This window comes from Leuresthes tenuis, unplaced genomic scaffold, assembly GCF_036924035.1.
Source record: "Leuresthes tenuis unplaced genomic scaffold, fLeuTen1.0.hap1 SCAF_1, whole genome shotgun sequence".
Taxonomy (NCBI): Eukaryota; Metazoa; Chordata; class Actinopteri; order Atheriniformes; family Atherinopsidae; genus Leuresthes; species Leuresthes tenuis.
This window is the reverse complement of record NW_027325355.1, coordinates 23,362,301-23,387,780: the sequence shown is the minus strand read 5'-3', so window position 1 is coordinate 23,387,780 and position 25,480 is coordinate 23,362,301. Positions and strand designations below refer to the sequence as shown.

Genomic DNA, 25,480 nt, shown 5'->3' with positions numbered 1-25,480 from the left:
GAAACCCATTCCATGAAGCTCTCTACGCACTATTCGTGAGCCGATCTGAAGGCCACGTGACGTCTGGAGGTCTGGAGTCATCGACTCTGCAGAAAGTAGCGGATTTGACTGCTTCACACGGGTAATTATTTATGTTCATAAGGTTATCATAAGGTTACAGCTGCAGTTAATGTTTGTGTAGGTGGATGCAGTTTATTTAAAAAGTTATGTGTTAAAGTTTAATGTTGCTGTTGTGTCGAGAGATGTTGATGACGCAAACGTATCCTAGCTGCGCTGAGTAGGAGTATGAAACACTGCCTCATCCCCTATTTACTGTCTATATGGTGAAGACTGTCGTGTTGGAGGAGTCTGAACAGCTTCCCAGTGCCTCGGCAGTTTTTAGTCCTCGTCTCCGTTATTTGAGGGGAAGCACTGCTCTTACTCTCCCCACCAAGGTTTATTCTGACCCAAAGCTCATCAATTTGACTGTTGGACTTGGCGATGAAACAGGACGTGCCCTTTTCTGGAGGCTAACTTTAGATGCTGGTATTGAAATGTGACAGGGAAAGGCTAGGTTTTTTTTTGCTTAATTAGTTGGTGACCATCAATTTTTTGGCCTGAAATGCCAGCTAACGGTTCATTAAGCCAGACCCAGTGGGGGGGTATGAATTGTCGTGGAGGTTTATAATGATTTGCTTCACTAAATTCTCTGTCGTGATTCAAGTTTTGGTGTCTGAGGAAGACGGCAACATTTATAGCCTCCACTCAACCCCTCTAATTGTGTCTGAGTCCCTCCCATGAGGGAAAAGTGGTGGAATAAACGTGCCACGCTGCTAACGTGCGAAATTAACTACTGCAAAGTATAACCCTGTTGGATCCTTCGCTGATAGCCTCCTCTGTCCTCCACCCTTCCACCTCCGGGTGCATTTTAGCACCAGAGACATCCTGCAACATTTTTTGCTGTGAGCGATGAGAACTGAGACGAGCCTCTTCATTTATTTACCTCAACTAAACAGGCAGCCCACTGTGATCTGGGTCAACAACATTATGGCCCGTGTGCACCACAGAGAAAGCCCAATGTTAGTGATAACCATTTATAAAACATTAAATCGATGCCTGGAGCACACAGAGTTAAAACTGCCCGATTCTTTTAAATCAACCCTCCCACAGGAAAATGGCATAAAGACACTCTGTGGTGATGAGCCAGCTGTGGATTTTCCTCTTTACAGAAACACATCCATTATATTTAGATGTTAGCTTTTAGCTATCTTATAGTTTCACTCTTCAGTATTTAAACAAAAGTCATCTCATGGTACTTTTATAGAGGGAAAGTTGAAACAACCTTAATTCCACAAAAGACGAGACCCTGTGTGAAATACAATTTTATTTAGTGTCTATTTCATTAAAAATATGAGCTCATCTCGAGTCTGATGGCAGCAAAATATCTCCAAAAGGCTGGAAAAGTGAGTGAAACTCAGAGGAAACAGCTGGAGGAACGTGCTGTAACTAATTAGGTTAATTAACAACAGGTCAGTGATATGATCGGCTGGAAAAAAGAGCACCTTAGAGAGGCAGAGGTCCAGAGAATCTGCAAAAAACTGTGGAACCATTTCAGAAGAATGTTCCATCATGTGCAGAACAAACTGAAGCAAAGGCCTTTCGTATTTTAATAGCGCTAAACCGCATCCTGCATCGATTCATCCTTTAGCATTTATCTAATGTAACCACAGGAAATGGCATCAGAGAGGCTTTGGAGCTTGAACTGATAATGACGACTGATTTCAGACGGGGGGGGGGGGGGGGTGAGATGAGCAGAAATGCAACACTCTAATTTTTTTACGACATAAATTAACAATAGGTATTTTTACCCAGGGACCTCATCATCGTGTGTGGAGACGAGCTTCTGCGAGTGCAACAGGAAAAAGAAACTGGGTAATAAATGAGAAAGTGGCCAATTTTCTTGAACAGCATGAGGTAGATGTGTAGGTTTGCAGCTACTTTTGAGCATCTCAGCAGAAAATGAGTTTGGCTGCGTTTTGACGATACAGCGGGAGTTCAGGAAAACGTATAATTTATAAGGCTGCCGATGTGCCTCGGGATGAGAGCGCTCATCACTCACCTTCTTCTTTGCGTTCGGAGTCGGAAAGATGCAGTGATAGTTTCCCATTAGACAGAAACAGGATGCCCTTATCAGTGATGTGGTAAAACAAACAAAAACAAGTTGTTTGCTGCAGATTGTTTTGATCTAAAAAGAGACATCCAGGATCTCGCGTCAGTTCAACTAATTTCCTTTTTAATAATTTGATGCCACTCCCTGTTATCCCTCTCCTAATCATACTCCTGTTCCTCGAATATTCATGACCTGAGGTTCAGCTGTTGGAAAGCTGAATCAGGTCACATTATGCAGATCTGAGCACTTCTCTCCAAAGACTGTATGGCATAAATTAATAGAAATGTGCAACTCACAAACAAGGTTAAGAGGGGTTAACCGTCGCTGCGCTTTTGTCTGTTTCCTTCCTGAATCATACCTCACTTTTTAAGCCATCAGAACCTGCTTTTAGCATTAAAAATGTATCAGAAACTTGTGGGTGAAGCTACATGTACACTCTGACCCTCTCCTCCCAAACTGCTTGCATTGAAATGTCAAAATACGCATGTCCTAACAGCTGCACAGGAGGAGAGGAGCAGGGGAGGAGAGGTGAATAATTAAACTTCCTTTTTAATCTTTAATCCTGGTGATTAATGTCAGTGAAAAAAACCTATTTGCCCTCACACCCGAGGGGAATACTTATGAGCTTTGAGACTGTAGTGATATGATTGCATTTAAGGGCATGGTGCTAATGTTCACCTGTGCAGCTGCAGGGGATGAAGGCTTCTAAACTCTGATCTCCTGACAGCTGACCTCTCTTTGCAGGGAGCAAAAAGAAAGCATAACTCTGCGGGAGGCGACAGTTTTTCATCAAAGCATCAAATCTGAAAGTTTCACACGTGTTTGTGAGTGGAGAGCCGGCTTTGGTGACCTTTCCGCATCCCTTTCTTGGCGTTTTCCTTACCTGCTGTGGTTGTGAGCACATCTGTTGTGTTGCGGAGCCCCATGAAGTCAAATTGGTAAAGCCTCCAGTATTTCTGGTCCGACGTCTCCACTGAGTTTCTCTTCCACTTGTACACAATCTCATCTCGTGGGTAGCCGTCTGGAGGCCAAACGGAGAGTGGGTTCGGCGTGAGAAAGGAAAAGAAAAGGGCAGAAACAAAAGTTAAGGCAGGAAGGATTCATGCAGCAGTGCAGTTTTGTTGTATGCATGATTTATACTAATTTATACGGTAAGTCTTCAAAGGAAATTAAGTGGACGACACACCCACTGAGATGTGTCTGCAGCAAACAAATAGGCGTAACCTCACCTGCTTCCACTTTGAGTAAATCAAATCAAATGGGACAAACCTGAGCTTTAGATCATAGGCAGGAAAAGTCAAAAATAAACTTTGGTGTTAAACGCAGCCACAGATTGGTTCTGCTGAGTCTGACCACCCCCCCCCAGTTCCAGAAAAGGTGGGACGCTGTGCAAAATGTAAATAAAAATGATCTCATTAAATGCTGAAAGTGAGACTGTTTCATGAAAAATATCATCTCATCTTGAATTTGATGGCAGAAACTCGTCAGCTCCATGTTTCCCACTGTGTGGCATCCCCTCTTCTTCTAACAACATCTGTAAACATCTGGGACTGAGGAGACCAGCTGCTGGACCTTTGGGAGATGAATGTTGTCCCACTCCTGTCTGATGGAGGATTCCTGCTGCTCAGCAGTCCTGAGTCTAAATGTTTTCAGGTGGTGAAACATCTGGACTGCAGGCAGGTCAGTGCAGCAGCTGGACTCTTCTACCATGAAGCCCTGCAGCTGGAATAGATGCAGGATGTGGTTCAGCTTTGTCCTGCTGAAATATGCAAGGCCTTCCCTGAAGAAGGGAGCAGATGTTGCTCTGAAACCTGTTTCTACCTTTCAGCATTGATGGACTAACAGCTGATAAGAAGCTGGATGGTCCCTCTCCTCTTTATTCTGGAGGATGCAGCCTCCATGTTTTTGATCCCTCTGACCACAGAACAGTTTTCCTCTTTGTCTCGGTCCATTTTAAACGAGCTTTGGTCCAGAGAAGACGGCAGTGTTTCTGGATCAGGTCACATGTGGCTTCTTCTCTGGCTGATGGAGCTTTAACCTGCATCTGTGGATGTTACAGTGAGCTGTGCTCACAGACAGTGATTCCTGGAAGTGTTCCTGGGTCCATGCAGTGATTTCCAGGACAGAATCAGGTCTGTTTCTAATGCAGAGCTGCCTGAGAGCCTGAAGGCCACAGAGATGTCTCCAGATCCTCTGAATCCTTTGATATTATGTTCTGTAGATGATGGAATATTCAAAGTCTGAGGAACATTATTCTGAAATTGATCCACAGTCTTTTGCAGACTGTTAAACCTCTGTTCATCTTTACTTCTGAGAGACTCTGCCTCTCTAAGGTGCTCTTTTTCTACCTGATCATGATCCAGACCTGTTGCTGTTTCTTTTTTTCACTTTTCCAGGCTTTTCTGAGACGTGTTGCTGCCATCAAACTGTCTCACTTTAAACACACGTTGACAACAAGTTACGGGTCTGAAATAAGCAAATCGTTGCATTTTGTTTCTATTTAACATCAAAACAACAGTGTGTAACGCACAGATCCTCACTGGAGGCAGACGTTTCAGCATGTTGGAAATGAAATCTCATGTGAAAACTCATGCGTTAAACACAAAGCTGAGTGACTGCAGAAATGAGCGAGTAGCAGGCTTGGTTCTGCCCCGCAGTGGCAACCAGACTAATTATGTAAATGTTCTCATTTAGACGATAACCATCAATAACCAAGAGGAGAAATCACAATGATGCGAAAGAGGTTTTCTTTTTTTTAACATTAATATAGTTGGCAGACATTATTGCCGTCATATTTCTCTTGGTGTGTTTGTACAATTATCTTTGCTGCAGACAGTATTAACATTGTGGTACCCGTGTTTCTTCACAGCTACAGAATGTTTCATACTTTAAAAAGCCCCCCGAAGCAACATGTTCTTTCACGATGTTATAAATTACATTCTTCTGAGGCCTTCATTCTAATATCCTCCCCGTTTATCCTCCAAAGAAGACGTGGGGGTATTTCTTTTTCTGTAAACAACTCCAGATAATGTGACATTTGGATGATGTTTGAGCATTTTTCGTGTTATGAACACCATGAAGAAAACGATGCCCTTTATTCCAACAATAATCATGCAGCTGTAGCTATTTAAAACCCAAGATGCAGGATAGCACGGTTGGAAAAGGGACGATGTTTTGTTTGATGTGTAGTTTTCTAACTATTAATGGGTGCAGGCTAATTAAGAGGGTGCAGGACAGGACTTGAAGCAGCTGTCTCTTTTAAAAGGTCACCGGTTTAACCCTCCCTCCCCCTAACAATCGAGGGGAAACCGTGAACATCACCACATCAGGACAACCGGGGAAATGCCCTTTTTCATGGACCAATATGTGTATTTTAGGATCTATCATGTGATTACGTTGCTTGATGCACTTGACATCAATCTATTGGCTGATTAAGTCCACTATTTTGGTTAATACTGACACATCTGAGCAGATATTTGTGACTCTTGACTTTAGGGATCCCCTGATTGTCCTTTAACTAAACCTTTTTCTGGAATATTGTAATAACTCTTTGATGTCAGACTCGGATATGCATGGTATCAAGAGTCTATCAAGAGATTAAAATTCTATTTGTCGCTATATAATCACAAATCGGACTATAGTACAAACTGATGAGCTGTACTTTCTGTTGTAGTGCTAATTAGCATTTAGCTCAAAGGGAATCTCCTTAAATCACAGCAGGCATAGACTGTAAGACAAACACTGTGACTTATATAAGAATCGCTGTAATGTTGGAAGATAAATCCTGGGAAATATGACGGATCTGATCAGTCTCCCTGTTTCATTGGCATGAATGAGTGGTGTTTGGTTTCCTGTAATAAGGATGACACTCACTCTGAGGCAAAACACTTCAGTCTTGATTTAATCAGAACAGAGAATATAGCTTCTTACAGTCCACGAGTCTCTTGATTCTTCTTTTGTTTTACCCATACTTCAAGCTTGTTTTTATGACTTTCCCTGAGAAGAAGCTCATGTCGAGCACCTCAGCCGGAAGGCCGAGATTCGTAGATCGTTGTCAAGACGATTTTGGGTGGGACCATAAAGTGGCTCGCAAAAGTATTCAACTCCTTATAATCTGGAATTAAAATTAATATTTTGGGGGTTATTTGATTTCCACAGTGCTGTTAAAGGGGAACTCCGGTGTTTTTAAACCTGGACCTTATTTCTGGCATGAAATACGTTCATCTACTCACCGAGAACAGTTTGGTGAAAGTCGGCGTCCTTCAGAAGATATTTAGATAACTGGAGATCCATATAACGGAGTGAACGGGGCTTAGAGGATGCAGCCTGTTAGCACATAGCTGCTGTTATGTGGCTACTTGCAGCTAAAGGAGAGCTAACGGAGGGATTTCTACACACTGGGATGATGTCATCAGTGCCCGCCACTGCAGCACAGCTCATTCACTCCGGTAAGAACGTCCATCTTACTCAAAGTCGTCTTCCATGTCGTCAAAATCTGATAAATATCCTGCTATTTAGCACAAAACTATCAGTAGCAAACTCTGTGTGAAGTTAGCCGACTGTCACAGATATAATTACAAAGTCGATCATCGACCTTTGACCTTAGGTGTCCTGGTAACAGGTCACACTTAAGCCCGAACCTTAGTTGGAAACTATATGTCAATGTATCTCTAGGCTCTTGTCTTCTGTTGGGCAGCGTTCATGTGGCAAAAGGGGAATGGCAAGTCCTGATTAAGCTTTGGTTTGAGCTCTAATCCTTCATGGACTTCAGCACAACAGAAACATTGCACAGAATGAGTTTTGAACTGATGATGAAGGGACGGCTGGTTTAAAAATGGACTTTCTGCCTTCCTCTCCAACCTCCTCAGAAGTAAACCCCAGCACTGTGAACCCTTTCTGTCGAGAGATCAAGTTGAACTGGTCTGTGGCAAGTTTCCAAGTATATTAGTGCTAAGATGAGCAGTTTTGCTCAGTTTACCTGTCAGTAATTCTAATTCTGGGGTTTAGTGTTGAATCGCTGTATGGCAGGGGGGTCAAACTCAAATACACAGCGGGCCGAAATTTTAAATTGAACAAAGCCGCGGGCCAAGGTTGAACGAATTAACCTTTTAATATGGAACCCAACAAGTTTTGATTTAACAATGAATACTGAACAAGCAAGGCTTATATAACTTTAAAGTCCAAGGGTGCAAAATTGAGTTGCTAATAATAATAATAAAACCATATCAATGGCATATTAAATTAAATTTAAATAAAAATGTAATGCCTCCTTTCTGTTTGCAGCCTTCTGATTTATGTCAAAATTAGCTTCTTACACAGGCTAATACATTTTAAAATAAAATAACATAAACCTCTTTTCATCTCCTTTACTTTCTGGCTCCAGGTCCTTATATTTGTCCAGGTGTTTAGTTTCATAGTGTTGTCTAACATTGTCCTTAGTTACTCCTTAGTTACTCCTTAGTTACTCCTTAGTTACTGACCTGTTGGCTCCACAAACAAGACAAACAGGTTTGTCTTTTACATAAACAGATATTCTGTCTCCCACCTGTCCAGAAAAGTTCTATTTTCTGCCTTTCTTTTGGCCATTTTTTGGTAGAGTGACAGCTGTGGTTTGAGGTCGAAGTGTGGTCTGGGGGAGAGGCACGGGGCTTTCAGACGAAGGAGTGCACAAGAAGACCGCTAGCATAGATGCTACTGACACAGAGGAGGGGGCGTATCTGCCTCTGTCCTAATTGACGCGCCAAAACAACAGCAGAGCATTATGGGATTTGTAGTATAAGCGGTGAATGCGGTGTTACAGCGCTGCCGCCGTATAATACTGGCGGGCCAGCTCTAATATTAATTTGAAATTGCCTCGCGGGCCAAATATAATTACACTGCGGGCCAGAGTTTGACACCTATGCTGTATGGTTCTGCTTTTACTCTACATGAGACGACAGCATACCAAAGTATGAAGGGCTCCAAGTATTTATGGCCATGGCTTAAAAACATATTGGCAAGTGTCGGATTACTTGTATCATATCTGTTAGGAAAGCATCTGGTTACAAAAAATGCCCAGGATTGATAAGTGAGGCCATCAACACAGCCACTAGTTTCATAATGTTCCATCTGAATAAATGAAATCACACTGTAATGGGGAAGCTTGTGATTTGATTCGTTATGAAGAGAAACATTAGGTTTTCAGAGGATTCTAATACTACGCCCTGAGTGGGAGGAGGGATGAGGTGGATGTTACAGCCCGTAAGAATTGTTTAAACAGTGGCTGTAAGTGAGGGATAATTATCAGATGTTGTCCTGGTGAACTCCGTCACTCTCTCCTCCTCCACAGCAGAGCCTCAAACCATCTGCTGTGGAGTGCATGTCTGCCATTTGTAGGCTGGCAGCACACTGATGCACAAATGACAGACGACCCAAGAAGAACAATTGCTGCTCAGTTAGTTTATATCGTTAAGATTAAAATGGCTTCTATGGAGGCTCCTAATGGATGAACAGCTTATCGGAGACAAATGGAGAAGCCTCACATTTTCTGAAAGAGCTGAGTCATATATGACGTTCAAAAATACAAAGTAAAGAGACATTTTTAAGAACAATGTTCTGCTCTGAAGCATCATTAAACCCTGTTGACTGGGGGAAAAAAAGCACACAAGAAGAGGCTTAATTTAATGGCTTATCCAAACCAAATGCTGAGTGGGGGCCCGATAATTAGCAGCAACAAATATCGCCCATCAGTTAATGATGATAAATTAGATCATATCACGCAGAATGATGTCATTTAAAACCATTTTCATCTGCTTATCCTTGGTGGCGGAGGCAACGGGTCCGATAGAGAAACCCAGACATTCCTCTCCAGCTCCTCCTGGGAGATCCAGAGGCGTTTCCAGAAGAGACATAACCGGTCCTGGGCCTCCTCCCAGTAGGATGTGGCTGGAAAATCTCCAAAGGGAGGCGACCAGGAGCCATGTTTACCACCTCAGATGTCTCGGAAAGAAATCTAGAAGTCTATCGACATCAAGACTTGCTTCCAGATTTGTTTCCAAGACATCTAGAAAATTTAAAAAAGAAGTCTAGAAGGAAATGTAGAAGTCTATCGATGTCAAGACCTGCTTCTAGATTCTAGATTTTCCAAGACATCTAGAAAGAAGTCTAGAAGTCAACCGATGTTTAGACTTGCTTCTATATTTGTTTCCAAGACATCTAGAAAATTTAAAAAAGAAGTCTATCGACGTCAAGACTTGCTTCTTGCTTCTTAGATTTGTTTCCAAGACATCTAGAAAGGAGTTTAGAAGTCAATCAATGTTTAGACTTGCTTCTAGATGTCTTTCTAGATATTCAAAAAAGAAGTCTAGAAAGAAATCTAGAAGTATATCGATGTCAAGACCCGCTTCTAGATTCTAGATTTTCCAAGACATCTAGAAAGAAATCTAGAAGTCAATCAACGTCTAGACTTGCTTCTAGATTTGTTTCCAAGACATCTAGAAAGAAATCTAGAAGTCAATCAACGTCTAGACTTGCTTCTAGATTTGCTTCCAAGACATCTAGAAAGAAATCTAGAAGTCAATCAACGTCTAGACTTGCTTCTAGATTTCTTTCCAAGACATCTAGAAATATATAAGTATACAGTATACAGCTAGACCTTTTCTATCGAAGTCTATCGCCGTCGAAACATACTTCTAGCCTTCAAACAAATCTAGAAAGAAATCTAGACGTCTATAGACAGATAGACGGCTTGATTTCTTGCTAGATGTGTAGGAAGGAATTCTAGAAGTAAGTCTAGAAATGTAGACGTCGATAGACAGACGGTTTGCGTTTCGGTACTTTTGCGATGACAAAGTTGAATCTAACAGAAGTGCCTTCAGATTACTTCTGTGGTGAAGTGAAACCATTACTGCTGAAGATGGTATTTACTGATTATCTTCTGTTCAGAAACCGTAGAAATAAAGGGAGTATTTTCTATAATTTTGCAAATTCAACCACATTTACTTTGTCATGATTTTTGTCCTTTTTTAATACCATTAAATACTTGCCAATCATAAATGAGTCATTTAGTGAGCATCACAGTTGAGGTGCAGCAGATCTCTACATGTTGGACTGAATGGAGATTTTCTCCCAGTGAAATGGAAGTCTGGCTGCATGCTGACAGTAATACATGATGGCCTTATTAAATATCCCACTCTGTATGCAGCTGATCAGTGATTCCCTCTGAATCTGGGACTTCCCTGCTCATGCTGCTCCCTGCCGCCTGTCAAATGTCTACATCTCTCAGGATCCAGAAAACAGATTAAGACTCACGAAACCTGCCTGTGGTGAGGTTTTGTTTCCCATTTTGCCATTAAAATCAAATAGTTTTTACTTGTAGCTCAGCACATCTGTTGGATCTCTGCTCTTATGGCTTCAGGTGTATGTGTGCATTTTTCATGCGTGCTACTGCCAGTACTCACAGCTGGAGAAGACGAGAGGACAGGAGTGTTCGTCCATCGGGAAATTATGGAGCTGCAGCTGGCATTCTGCGTTGATGGTCATCCTGGAGCAGGAAAACGACAGGTTTAAACAAAGACATTCGAAGTGCTCAAACAGCTTCTTCAGTTTCTCAGAGCGTGAAGCAAGTGGTGACCGGATACAACACGATGTAGCTTTGTGCTCCACAGTATATGAAGCGCTGGCTTTAAACCAGATGGTTCGGGATCACACTTGATTAGACGGCTGATGTGTGAAATCCCTCAAAACGACAAGTTTCATCATCAGTGTTAAATCAGCCAGGTCGGGGCCCTGAGGCCTGTTCGCCTCTGAAATCAGGCTTACTTTGCTGTGATCACTGGACAAGTCAACACACCAGATGTTTCTGAGTCTACGCTGCCTCAGTATTCCAGAGCTTTACTTTCTCTGGATATAATGAGAGTTACGAAGACGAGATCGGGAAAACTGACTGACTTGCTCTGCATCATTGCTTCTTTGTCATTGATACAATTTCTAAATAATTGCGAGACTTGCAACACAAAAGAGGAGCCTGAGTCAAAGCTGAACGAGGGCCGCCTCGCTCTGCTTGTTCGGAGGTGAACAAATTGCAGATTATTTGCACACATGTTCGCTTTCCCTCACAGTCAGGAGAGCTGAATGTGAGGGAAAAGCAACCATAGCTTCTGAAATTAGATGTTAAAACACAAGCTCAGAAGTTTCCTCCCTGTTAGCAGCTGTAGTCTGAGCTACTGAATGCTGTTTAAAACCACCAAAATATCAAATTATATCTCAGTTTACACAAAATACTCTTTTTTTGTGTGTGTAGAGATCTAAAGTAGCTTAATTTCTTTCAGAAATGGCAGAAAACAGCAATCAGAACTGAGGTGACAGGCCTGAAATGTGCATTTTTCATTCAAAGTCATGTATTTCACGAGCTGCAGCCTCCACCAAGCTGCAAAAAAGCTAATTAATATGTACCAGACGTCTTAAGAGGGCAAAGAGTCCCAAATGAAACAATGAGATCGGAATAGAGTCGGGCCTTTAGTTCTGTCTCGCAGTTATTGGTGTGACTTTTAATCTTTTTCAGTGCCTCAAAGTAGAGCCTGGAACGGTGCACGTAAACAAAAGAGCCTCCTATGCAAAGCTGGAAGCTCAGATAGGTGCAGAACTTCTGTTGTTTTGGGACCTCCAGAAGTTTTATTTTAATTAGGTTGGAAAAAGTTCAAACTTCTGCAGTGGATCGTATGGAAGTGCTGCCAGAAAGAGGCTGTCAAGTGCAAGTTAGACTATTATGCTGTTATTATATTTGAAATCGCAAGTGAATGCAAATGTCCTTCAAACTTAATCTATTTATCTTTCTCCTGAAGGTACATTTCAGAGCTGCTGCTTTGAATAAAGGTGTGTGTATTTTGCAACCTTTTTAATGTGTTTCTGACATGAAAACTGTCTTCTTTGTCCTATTTATATGAAGTCAAGTCGAGGTTAAATCATCATTAATCATTCATACATACGAATAATTCTGCTTTCTTTCTGACAGCACTCTACATTTGCAATATCAGAAAAATATCTAATATTGCTTTTGTGAAGATTATTTGCAGTTGTTCTTATTTCTTTCTTTCTTTCTCTTTCACTTAACTTTCTAAAAGGCAAATTAGCCTTTGAAAAATTCAATTAGACGTTTTTTCATGACTTTACCATGTTCCGAGGACCCAAAAATGGTCTGGACTGGAATCAATCAATACTATGAGTGCACAGTCTGTCAATGGGACGACATTAATCGATGTTTTTAACGTACGTCGCATTGACTTTGCCCTGAAACTGACCGGATTAGCCTGCAGATTCAGCAGATATCAACTCGGTGGTGGCCTAATTTGATATCAGATACTTAAAGGGCTTTAGAAACTGTTATTTTTCACATGCAAAAGGTTGGTCGACACATTTTTTTCAAAGATAGTGTGATGAAAGCTTTAAATACTGTTTTGTTCGATTATTTTTAACTTGCTGGTGTTGAAAAGCCAGCTGCTAACATCAGGAAATGAGATAAATGACAGCAACAACACAGTCCTGTGAGCCTAAGAATACATTAAAAACCTACTCTCTCCGTCAGATATTCACTCTGCTTAAGAACCAAGTCGGTTTATCTGATCCAGCTGCAAGTGAGTTGATGAAAAAAACTAAAACAATGAGCTGAACTGACACTAAATGCTCCGTAGAGCCGAGGGAACAGCTGCATTGGGTGATAATTCTGTCACTGTGGGTGACCCCTTTCACATCTCACATAATCACTGCATGGTCCATTGTTCATGAAAAGAAAAAGAGGAGATTAACACAGCTTTTAACTTGTTGCAGTTTTAAAGCTGAACATTTTAGTCTTGAACCATTGAACCCTGCTGATAACAAGCATATTTATAGCTCAATTTAAAAGCCCATGATCACAGTGTGATTAACCTCTACAACATCTGAAATTATTCCCCTACAATCGTGGGTTAGATCTGAGACAATTACAGGGTTTTAAGCCAGGCCTTTCCCCTCCTAAATTTAGAAATGGAAGCTGGATGTTTAAAAAGCCGCTTTGCTCTTGTCTTAATATTTTAACAAAGAACTAAGAAAAACTCGGAGACGACTGACATTTTTCTAGCAAAGCAAACAATAAAAGGCGAGAATCGTTGGATTTTCAGTTCACGACAGCACCTAAACGCAGCAGGATCCGTGCATCTGGTCCTACAAATGACCACTCATGCAGGCCTTTGCTGTTTGGTCCAGGTTCATCATCATCAAATCCTCAATATGCGAGTAAAATTAATCCTAAAGGGTAATAATAAACCCCAATGCCGATCAGATTTCCTTTGTAGCCGTAGGCATGTTGGAGGTCATGAGACCACAACACCGATTTAGAAGGAAAAGAGCGAAACGTACGACATTCAACAAGCTGGAAGAGGAGTTTGTAACTTACTTATTTCCAAATAAAGAGAACAAAAGCTAAGATATTAAAGTTTTACGAGGATCAGAGGGTGACAATCCAGCCAATTGTGTCACGATTTGCAATAAAAACCCCAAAATTTGACTTAATTCTTGAGACATCGATGCTTTTAGGGTTTGTTCAGGATATTCCTCATCTAACACACACTGAAAACATTTATATACACTCTAACACCCAGACTTTTGAGACTAAAAAGGTGGTTTTTGGTTGAGGAACAACAGGTGTCTGACCTCCACTAACTACGGTTATCAGTGAAAGAAACGTTGGACGTCATGTCAAAGAAGTTCGATTCAAGAAGAAAAACATGCTCTACTTCATGAGATTATGATGTGACAGACACTAATAGCTCAAAAAAAAGATGCTTCACAAACTGCCCATGTGCATGGCCACTTATTCTGTATTTGTCCCGTTTTTATTATGTTAGAAACCAGTAAAAATGATTCAATTAGTTCACACCAGACCTGCAACAGCACTGAGAGACACCACTGCCTGTCTCACCTGGCTTCATGAGGAATAAATACGACAGAGTGGAGCTGCTTCAGGCAGTCATCTATTGTTTATGGTTTCCATTCTTTGTGCAACCACCTTTCAAAGCATTTCCTCCAGTTTCATGTCATGTTTATGTGCCTGAATGAGAATAAACTCTGCTGAATGTTCCGGGTCCAGCTGCAGCGTCTCGCCTCAGGTGAGATGTTTGAGACTTTATTATGTCTGCTGTTAGTCGGGGAGACAAAACAGACTTTATGACTATTTGTTTTGTTTGTTTTGTTGCCTTCGTAGCTCGATCGTGCCGCTTCGCATTGCTGAACATAAGAAAGATCAGGCTGTACCTAACCCAGCACGCCACCCAGCTCCTGGTGCAGGCTATGCTCTCCTAACTGGTCTCAGCCTGTCGCGAAACCTCTGCAGATGATCCAGAACGCGGCGGCGCGTCTGGTCTTTAATCACTCCTCTGTTCACTGAGCTCCACTGGCAGCTCTTAGCCGCCCGCATCAAATTCAAGTCCCTGATGTTAGCTACAAAGAGCTTAATGGAACGGCTCCCATCTACTTGAATGCTCTGGCAAAGGCTTACGTCACAACTCGGTCCCTCCGGTCGTCTAGCAGCTCCTACACCACGCCTAAGACAATCCAAACTCTGTTCATGTGTTGTTCCACGATGGTGGAATGACCTACCGAGGGCTACCAGAACAGCGTCCCTGTCTATCTTCAAGAAGCATCTCCCACCCGAGCACTGACCCTGTACTTCCAGGGGCGCCGCAAGGGATTTTGGTCCCCATGAAAATAATTTTTACTGGGCTGCCACAGGAGGCCGAAAATTTGTGATGCAATTTTACATAAATGCATCATCTGAATCATCTTCCTCCACTTCAACATTCCTCCCTGACAAACTTGAAGAGCATCGTGGACCTGGATCTGTGGACGTGGCATACATAAGTTCAATAGTATTTCCTATAATATACCGTATTTTCCGCACTATAAGACTCACCTGATTATAAGGCGCACCCTCAGTTATGGGGTCCATTTCTGTCCTTAACCCATGCATGAGGCTCACCTGATTATAAGACTCACCTGATTATAAGGCGTACGTATTACCTAATGCTCTCTGATTGGTTTATCGATGCCAGCACACGTCGTGCATGTTTTACCTCCCTGTGTCAGAGGGAAATGGTCCGATGGTGGTTTTTACACTTTATAAACTTATAAACTGCACATTGGTCTGCTTCACCCGTCTCAGACTGAAGAACAGACTCTCACTGGGACATGGGCAGAAGCTTTAATGACACGATTCAGTCGCTGAGTACAGCTACGTACAATCTTCTCTCCATTCAGAGTGAATGGCTGAGATCCGCCTGACCCTGGATTCACACCGAAGCAAAGCTAGCGATGGAAGTGGCCAGTTGCCGTTCTTTTCCAATGTACAGAGCGAAGAGGCGTGGCTAAAGTGAACGTGACGATGAGCGGCGCGAAGGGAGAGCGGTGAGTGATGCGGAGGGGGCTTAATGCCCCGATGAAAGCTCAGCGCTCCCCGCGGTTAATTCAAAATGGCGGTATCCGTGACAGATTTTGGAATCCAGTGCACAAGTAAAACGCACCAGATTTTTGTGAAAATTCAAGGCTTTTAGGGGCGCCTTATGGTGCAGAAAATGCGGTAACTATTTGAAATAGCATAGTCACAGTTTCAGGTGGCCTCCCACCATTTTCTTTTACTTAAAGCTGGTGGCATTGGATTTGAAAAAATGCATATATGAGGCGATGTGGTCGTTAATCTATTTAATCTGATGATTTCTTGAACATGTAAACTTCTCTGATTGGATCGAGTTTCTGCTGCACACAACTTTTCTCCTCTGTTCCTACTGCACTTCTTCTATTTCAGTGATGGCTGAATTTTAACAAAATAAAGTTTATATCAAATGTCAAATGATTTTTTTAATCGCGATTAATCGCATTTTCCCCATAATTAACTCACAATTTATCTCTATATTAAAATTATAAAGTTAGAATCAAATAAACACAAAGAAAAAGTGTTTTTTCTTTTATTTCTTAGGTAGTAGGGCCTAATGACAGTTTAAATTAATTCAGAACTCTGAGCTCTTTGTGACTTTTCTCCTATTTATTAAGCCAATTGCTAAGTCCGCGATTAACCACGATCAAAAAAAAACGCATTATTTTTTAAAATAATCTCAACCTTAAATAACTCGTCAACTATGACAGCCCTAATAAATATATATATATATAAATATGCTTTTTAAAGCATTAAAATAGTTCAGAACGATTTTTATTTAATTTATTTTAATGAATCTTTTCCATAATAATAGATTTTTTCATATCTTTTGTGTGAATCATTTTTTGTTCTCATCTGACATTTGAGACTATAACTAAAGTTTATCATTATTATTAATTCAACACACAGCTGCCCACCTCCTTCCTCGTGTGGGGGCACTGGGGCTGTTTCAGGGGCAGGTGGAGTCGGGGGGGTGACTGACTTGATGTGTCGTTTCATTTTGACAGAGGCGACGTCAACTGATTGGATATGAACTGCTTGCTGAACGTTTGACTGCATTAATTATTGAACTAAAACAGCAGTGAAATGTAAAAATCCAGAGTTTTAATCAGAAATATGTTTCCAAAACAAATAGTTTGTATATATTTGTTATTATAAGTTGGTTTATAACTTTTTTGTCAGTATTATAATGTTATTAGGGCCTCTGTGGGCCTCTTTTAATCCTTCTGCTTCCCCCCCTGTGTGCTTCCCTCTATGCCTGAACTCTCACACCAGAGCTTTGACGTTAGCTGTAATGTTATTTCCTCCTTTGTAAGTCGCTTAAATTTGACCCAAAACTTAAAAACAAATTCTTTAGACCGCTGCACTGAAAAGCGCCTTAAATAAAGTCTGTAAAGGGAATTATAACGACAAACACAAGCCGACAGATGAGGAGATCATTCATGATCTGTGATTATAGGGAGCTTCAGTTTCTTAAAAGGCTGAATATGGTTTTTATTAAAGTTTTAGGTGTTTTTAATATTTATGTATGACCGAGGGAAAAGGTTTTATTTGGGTTATTAACTGAATACGGTCATTTATTTTTCTGACTTGAAAGCCCATGTAAATGGTAAATATTAATAAAAGAATATATAATTAATATCCCTGTTGGCTCGTTAGAATGACACAGATTGATGAAGCCATTAATGTTACATTTCCGTAAAGGAGACGATTAAACTGCTTTAGTTTTAACCAGATGTATCCGGTGAGTGTGTTTGAATACTCACTGTTGGGGTGCAATGTTGCTGATGTACATGTAATAACTCTTTAACTCTTTAACTTTCCCTTTGCTGCCTAAATCTCGGTTTGATATTTTCAGTATCTACTGAGCAAACAGCAGACTGTAAAACAACCAAAATGAATGTTACCGGGTCATAAAATGAGGTAAATACAACATCAATGTTCAGAGAAACGTTGAAAAAGCCCAGAGCTACATCTCAGACTCTACAGGCCTCAGTTAGCATGTTAAAGGTTAAAGGTCATGACAGCACAGCTAGAAAAAGACTGAACAAGGATGGCTTGTTTGGAAGGACTGCAGGAGAAAGCCTCTTCTCTCTAAAAAGAACATGGCAGCACAGCTTAGGTTTGCAAAGCTGCATCTGAACAAAGCACAAGACTTCTGGAACAATGTCCTTTGGACAGACCAGAGCAAAGTGGAGATGTTTGGTCCTAATGCACAGCAGCACGTTTGGAGGAAACCAAACACAGCATATCAGCACAAACACCTCATACCAGCTGTCAAGCACGGTGGTGGAGGGCTGATGATCTGGGCTGGTTCTGCAGCCACAGGACCTGGGCACCTTGCAGTCATTAAGTCCACCATGAACTCCTCTGGATACCAAAGTATTCTAGAGTCAAATGTGAGGCCATCTGTCCCACAGCTAAAGCTGGGCTGAAACTGGCTCATCAACAGGACAAAGATCCCAAACACAGCAGCAGATCTACAGCAGAATGTGTGAAAAAGAAAAGAATCAAGGTGTTGCAATGGTCCAGTCAGAGTCCAGACCTCAGCCTGACTGAAATGCTGTGGTGGGACCTTAAGAGAGCTGTGCAGAAACCAAAGCTGCAAACCTCAATGAGCTGAAGCACCGCTGGAGAGAAGAGGGCCGAGATTCCTCCAGAACCAGGAGAGAGACTGATAACGTCCCACAGGAAACCATCACTGCAGCTCACTGCTGCTGAAGCTGCTGGATCAGGGGTTCACTTAGTTTTCCACACACTGCTGCTGTGTTTTCTCTCAGTTTTAGTTCAATAAATAATGACACAGTGTAACATGTCGTGTGTTCTTCTTCATGTGATTCATTTAAAACCTTGACTGGACTGTATGTTTCAGCTCTGAAACTCAAAGTCACGGCCTTCAACAATCTCACGTGCATTTATTTCCAACACCTCCATGACGGCTCACTGTACCGTGTGTGTTCTGGGAGCTTTTTACCTCAGTGTGTAAAGTATCTTTCCGTTGTTCCAGATGCGAAGCAGCTGATTGGGCGTCGTTATCCAGTGCGAATCGGCGTTCTTGGAATTGCGAAAGATGGTGTCGGGCAGCCAGATCAGGCCGACCATATTGCTGGTTTATAAAGAAGCAGACGGAAAGAAAGAGCAGAAGGTAAGAAGCCATCACTGTGGACTTTCTTCTGACTTCCTGACGAGGCTTCTCTCCTTCCAATAAGAGGATAATAAAATACCCGAGTGACTTGAAGAAAACAAAGCACATCAATCAATTTGTTCCATTAATTACAGGCCAATCCCTGAGAGAGAGAGAGAGGAATATTGCTCTGAAATGAGATATTTTCCTGGCATTGAAAGGTTGAAAAATAATCGTGGCTACAGTGGAAAGACAAAGACACAGCAGCTGACACATTTCAGAGTTTACACGTCATGCTCTCTGTATATCTGCAGTAAATCCTGATCAATCCAAAGTACCTGTTGAGGGTTAGAATCCGCATGCTGCTGCTGTTGTACCGCAGGCGGGTGTCCACCCAAGTCTGGGCGAAGATGATATCGATCTGGTACTCCTGGGAAGAGAAAACCAGAGTCAATACACTGATCCGACAAGCCTTTTTAAAGATGTACACAGACAAAAAGAGATGTACAGGAGGAAGTCTGTGCTGAGCAGCTTAATCCTTCTGGAGGAGCTGATGTGTTTGTTAGAGCCCCAACGTCCACATGAAAGGAAATACAGGAGCGGCGCGGCACTCACTGGAAATACACATGATGCTTTTGATATGGAAATGAAATAAGAGCATCTCTCAAACTGTTTACTGCAGCACTTTTTCTTAACCTCAGATGTGACCCCCCCCCCTCCTCTAATTATGAAATGTTTTACTGTGAGAACGTGGAACGTCAACTTTCTCATTCAGCTCATAGTCGATAAATACACGCCTTCGTTTGTATGGAGCAGAGAAATGTTAGAAGATAATATCCACCAACCGGAGACGTACCAACGACCTCCTGCACATTAACCCAGGGAGGCTCATGATGAGGACCGTCTCCTCTGGTGTTTGTAGAGGACAGCAGAGTCAGGAAAGCACACAGTCGCCATTTTGTTTAGATTTTTCTGATGTGATGACGTCCATTTTTCATGTCTCACTTGTGCTCGTTTGGCCATAAATATACATGCATACAGGGAGGAGGGAGGGGCTGGTGGAGGGTTTAAGTCCATCCATCCATCCATTATCTTCCGTTTAGCAGAGGAAACAGGTCCAGGAGGGAAACCCAGGGGGTCTGCCGGTTGGTGCCCAGAAAACCTCCAAAGGGAGGTGACCAGGAGGCATCCAAACCAGATGAACCGCCGCAGCTGACTCCTTTCTATGTGGCGGAGCAGCAGCTCCACCCTGAGCTCTGAGGCTGAAGGAAACTCATTTCAGCCGCCTGCATCCACGACCTCCTTCTTTGGGTTACCACCCAGATCGGTGACCACAGGTGGAGCAGTTAACTGAAAGACAACACATGGTTGGATGGTCCAACTCCCACGGTCCCCACACTAACTCTGCGGGGGTGAAGTCACCAGACCACACTGCAAAAGATCGCTCGTCCAAGTCTCATCATGCACAACATTTTCCAGCACTGGTACTGCCCCAGTACCAGTGCATGGTTCATACCCCCCCCCCCCCCCTCCTCCATGGGCTCTGCCTACAGGGCTTTTTGTCCCTGCTGGGAAGACTTATTATGACTCCCCACTTTATTTTGGAGAGGAGCTGACAGACCGGGGGCATAATTGTGGGCTCTGACCTTGTCACTTTCCACAAAATTGTAATATAGGACGTGGGAGTCACATTATATTAAAGTTCAGTATGAACTAAAGCAAAATAGACTTGAAAAGCCTGAACAGAGTTGGATCGGGCAGAAATTGCCCAAAGATGAAACAATCTTATTAGTCTGATGTCAAACAGCTAAGACACCCCACCAGCTGTTCGCAGCCTCCTGTTGTTCAGGAGCTGAGGGTCTCCAACCTGGCAACCAGAAGGTCAGAGCATCAGCTGGAAGTCTGTTAGAGAACGTAAACAAGGCGTACACCTCAGAGTTAAGGTCAGAGACGAAGAACTGCGATAGAAATGTCTGAGTCACCCTATTTGGTGACAAGCCAATCGAGACTTTAGGGGTTATTACAGTTAATGGATTTTCTGAATATTAAAGTTCCGTCTTCACCAAAAGTTACAGAGACCCAACACAGGCCGGGCTGATACACGCACGTTTAAATGGCTGCACAAAACCTGCACAAAAGCACCCAAAACGTCACAGTTTCCTGCACAGCATCACTCACTTTCTGACCTTTTTCAAAAACAGAAAGATGTGACCTGACCTTATTAGTACATCTGCTGCCAGAATCCCTATTGTTACCGTTGCCCTGGGTGACATTTGGGGGATAATGATAGGGAGACGCCACGCTGTTGATGACGCGCCCATAATTTACCACCGGAGACGCTGACCGCCAACCTGCAAGTGTCATGCTTTGATGGGGATGAACTCGCGGCAGTCCCCAAATAAGGTTTTCTGCTTCAACTGAGTCTTTGGGGGGGATACAAGAAAAGAGACTTTAGCATAATATCCATTATTTATAGATAATTAGAGGAGGATCCGAAGATATTTAACCAGGTAGGTTGACATCGATTACTCCTACCCCTGGGGTCCATTTCAAAGAAAACAAAGATGCTAAAGAGGTTTATTACTTATGATCACTGACGGCAGATAAATGGATGAAGCAAAGACTAGAGAGTTCAATAGTATTCTTTGTACTTTCCGTCCAAGCAGCCAGACTTTATTGTAATCTTTTAAAGTGGTCTTGATCGATAGTTCTCCAGACTTTCTGAAGGTCTATCAAACTTTCTTTGGACATTGGCTGCTTTTTCACTCCTTTCCGGGTCCAGTTCTTTGGTTCGTTTAGCCACATATGAATCATTCAGGCAGAAAAAAAGGCTCCTAACTCAAGGGATGAACCAGTGTTGTGTCAACACAGAACAGACAACTTAGCAAAGAATCAGTTTTGAATAGGATCTTTAGGCACTTTGTCACAAAGACACATCATTTGTTCCCATTTCTTTAGTTGCACCTATGAAAAACAGCAAAGAAAACACAGTTTGACAGACATAAAATAGGATTTCTGCAGCAACAAGGTGATTCCTAAAGAGCTATTAGCTGAAAACTTGGCATATCTCAGCATGGTGTGCAGTGTGTCCTTAAAACATTTGAGGAAACTGGACAAGTGGAGGACAAAAGAAGAAGTGTCAGGCCTAAAAAACTATCTCCAGCAGATGAACAGGATCTGAAAGTGATGTCCTTAAGAAAGAGGAAAAAATCCAGCTGTGACCTGACAGGACCTGAGAGATGCATCTGGACCTTCAGCTGATCCATCTACTGTTGGCCCAAGCCTCATCAGAAATGGTCTCCATGGAAGGGTGGCTGTCAAGAAGCCGTTCTTAAGGAAGGGAAACAGGGAGAAAAGGCTGAGCTGTGCCAAATGACACAAGAAGTGGACTGAAAATCAGTGGCAACAGGTCTGATGGAGGGATGAATCCTCCCCAGAGCCCGGACCTCAACATTATTGAAGCAGTGTGGGATCATCTGACAGAGAACGGAACAAAAGGCAGCCAACATCCAAAGAAGAGCTTTGGGATGTCCTTCAAGAAGCCTGGAGGACTATTCCTGAAGACTCCTTAAAGAAATGACAGAAAGCTTGTCTGAGAGGGTTCAGGCTGAGTTGGAGGATAAAGGAGCTCAGACCAGATATTCACTTTTTCCTTGTAATAAATTAAGACATTTTAATGTGGCTCTTTTGCACTGAACTATATTCATTCTCTGTTTCATAGACCATGAGTCTCAAGTTCATCATTTGGGGTACAAATATTTTACAAATAATAAGTTATGATGCCAGTACAAAAAGTGCCAAAGATGAACTGATTCTCGTGTGAGTTCAGTGAAAAAAGGTGTAAATAACGATCTTCCCTGCAATATGTTCTGCATACGACACCAAACTTTTGGAAGAAACACTCCCTAAAAGATCTCGTTTCCATCTCGGACATCAGCAAATAAACCTCAACAAATTTGGCCCCATCAAGAATGCAAATACTAGTCAGAATCTGATAAAGTGAAATTCATTATTAAAGCCAGAGGCTGTTCACAACAAAGCACGACAGACTGAAATTAATTAGTTTGACTTTAACGTTGGCGTCGGAACAAATAGCTTCCTCCTTATCCTGCCTCATCATTTAGCACCGAGGAGGCTCACTCCTCACCAATTACAGATGTCTTCCATCCACATCCTTCACGTTCACACACCAAAACACATTTCCCGAGAGGGAACATAGACCCTCTGTGGCTGTTTCATGGTGATTGAAAGCTCCCTGAGCCAGAGAGGCTTTTTCATTGAAACTTTCAGGGGGAAAAAAGAAGTGTCCAGATCGGCTGTGACAGGGTTCTCATGATTAGCATTTTTAGCTGAGTAATTACAGTGACTCAGCCATTGTTTATCACTTGTTTGTTCAGTCATTAACTGGTTCATGGTGGGAATGGAAATTAGAAGGGAGAGAGCATGAAATAAAAGTGGACAAAACGTGTCTATATTGAAATTTTGGTCCACCTCGACCACCCTGTGCCTCGTTATTTCGATCGCAGATTGGGTGTGACGGCACGAGTAAATTCATAAATATTCATAACTGGTGACTAAATTGTGGGATGATATCAATGCTGATTGTTTTTGCCATTTTTTTCTCGCTTTAATATCAGTGAAACCAAAAAAAGTATTGCAGAGAAACAGTATTTTAGCCCATCATTACACTTGTATCTTCAAATGACTGATTATTTTCGTTTGATGGGTCATTTCCACAAAGAAAGTTCAGTTGAAACAGGTCAATATAATTTCCTCTTTCTCGTGTGTACCACCCGGCATCAGTCAGGGGGCTTTGCACAGCTTCCTTTATTCCTTTAATCACAGATGACTACGTACTATGGCACAGCACTAAATCCCACCAAAATGGGATTTGTGTGCTCTTTTTAAACATGTTTATGAGGAAGAAAAAGCTCAGTTGTACATGTGGAATTGACCTGAGAGGATGCTAAATTTCCTCCTTTAAAGCCAAGTTCAGACATGGAGTACCAACCTCCAGTAGGAAGATTTCGGTACTCAGCTTAAAAAGACAAAACTGAGGGCGAAAGAATTGTTTGGAAATGCAAAAACCAAAAGTATGGAGTCATAGGATTGTGTAATAATCTGCTGTTCGTCAGATTCTGTCATTTCCGATTGCGCCTTGAACGCAACACTCCATGCTTCAGAGAAACTAAGGCTGCACACACTAAACAACACATCCATCACTCAAATGTGTCACGATGTCTTCTCCATCAAGTGAAACCACCTTCTCAAGTTCTGAGGTAACTTTTAGAGATATAAATTATAAATGTTACATTTGGTTAGATATGCTATGAAAAGATAACTTACAGTGAATGTCACTTAGTTTTTCTGCATTATGTTAGTGTTTTATGGACCCCAGGTAGCTACCTGCGTGCTAATAGAAGCTAATATTAGCTACGTAAGGCTAAAGGCTGTTTGTATTCAGTCTGATGGAGGGATAGCATCAGCAGGCAACACGTTATCTTCAAAGCCTCTTTTATCACGTTACACTTTGATTGAAATCAGCTGATCTCCGTAACATGACGCCGAGTAATTTCTGTCCAGCTAACAAAGCTTCTTAGTAGTTTTGGTGCATAAACTCACGTGAATCAACAGTTTTCAACAGGGATACGGAGAAAACGTTACGTTTGTTTAATCAGATCAGCTGATCGTCTGCAAAGTGGCGGCAAATCGCGCTTTTGCCACCGTTTGTCCCTTCTAGGCCACTGTAATCAATATGGTGACGCAATATAAGCTAAGCCTTTGTGTAGAGCGAACCGGTAAATGTAAATAAAAAGGTGAAATCTAAAGTAATACAAACGTAACGACTCGTTTCATAGGGTGACTACATAGCGAATGTATTATATTCAATTTCTGTTAATAAATCACCTTAATTTTTACACACTGCTCCTTTAAAGTGATACATTTCATTACAAATGCACATTTCTGTGAGGAGCCCATGGGTTTGCACCTCCAACATAATGAACTTGAAGGAAAAACCTTCCAATAGTTTGGCTGAAACTCCGTGATAAGCTATCTGAATGGTAAGTGTAATATGATTACATGTTGTCAACTCTTTAATAAATCTGATAATTATGACTCACTGCTTGATTACTGCTTTCACTTCAGACATCTTTAGTTAGATCTTTGCCTCTAATTAGTACTTTTACAATGTGGAATATCAACCACAGGAGAGGGTCTTGGCTTTTGTAGCTCTGAGCTCGCTTCTCTTCGGCTGATTTTCACAGGAACTTCCCAAAAATTCAGTTCATGCAGCCGTAAATACTTTTCTTAAAGAACTCAAGTGGAATCCAGTGAGAACCAGAATACCGTCTCACACTTCATCACATCATGCTTTGTAGAGGGGAATTTCAAATTTAGCGCAGATCACTGACTAATGGATTTCTCTAGGCAAAACCAATGCTGCACAGTAAGTATGAATATTTATTAGTGAATTATTTATATCTCCCAGACCCTGGGAAATTAGTCGCTGGTCTACATTTTAAACCCCGCTAGAAAAGCGAAAAGATAAACATGAGGAGCCTTTGATTTTCTCCAAGTCATGTGTTTACTTCCACGGCTGTGACTCCACATTATCACCATGAATTATATCTGAATATACAGTTTAACTCTCACAGTTTTCATCACCCAGAATGCATTGCTGCAGTTGCGTCCCACCAGAAACTCCGCAGTGATGCTCCTCCGGTGTGACGGGCAGAAATAAAGGTAAACAAAGCCATTCAACCACTGC

At 41.9% G+C, this 25,480-nt stretch overlaps 1 protein-coding gene across 1 annotated transcript in view; it reads right to left on the bottom strand.

Moving 5' to 3' along the window:
* LOC140273677 (gamma-aminobutyric acid receptor subunit gamma-3-like) overlaps nt 1-25,480 on the bottom strand; it is a 111,104-nt gene that overhangs the window by 25,498 nt on the left and 60,126 nt on the right. The window contains exons 4-7 of the mRNA XM_072369355.1: nt 19,050-19,141; nt 18,562-18,693; nt 10,588-10,670; nt 3,033-3,170 (exon numbers count right to left, since the gene is read on the bottom strand). Coding sequence (XP_072225456.1) covers nt 3,033-3,170; nt 10,588-10,670; nt 18,562-18,693; nt 19,050-19,141 — 445 coding nt within the window. The remainder of the gene's footprint in view (nt 1-3,032; nt 3,171-10,587; nt 10,671-18,561; nt 18,694-19,049; nt 19,142-25,480) is intronic.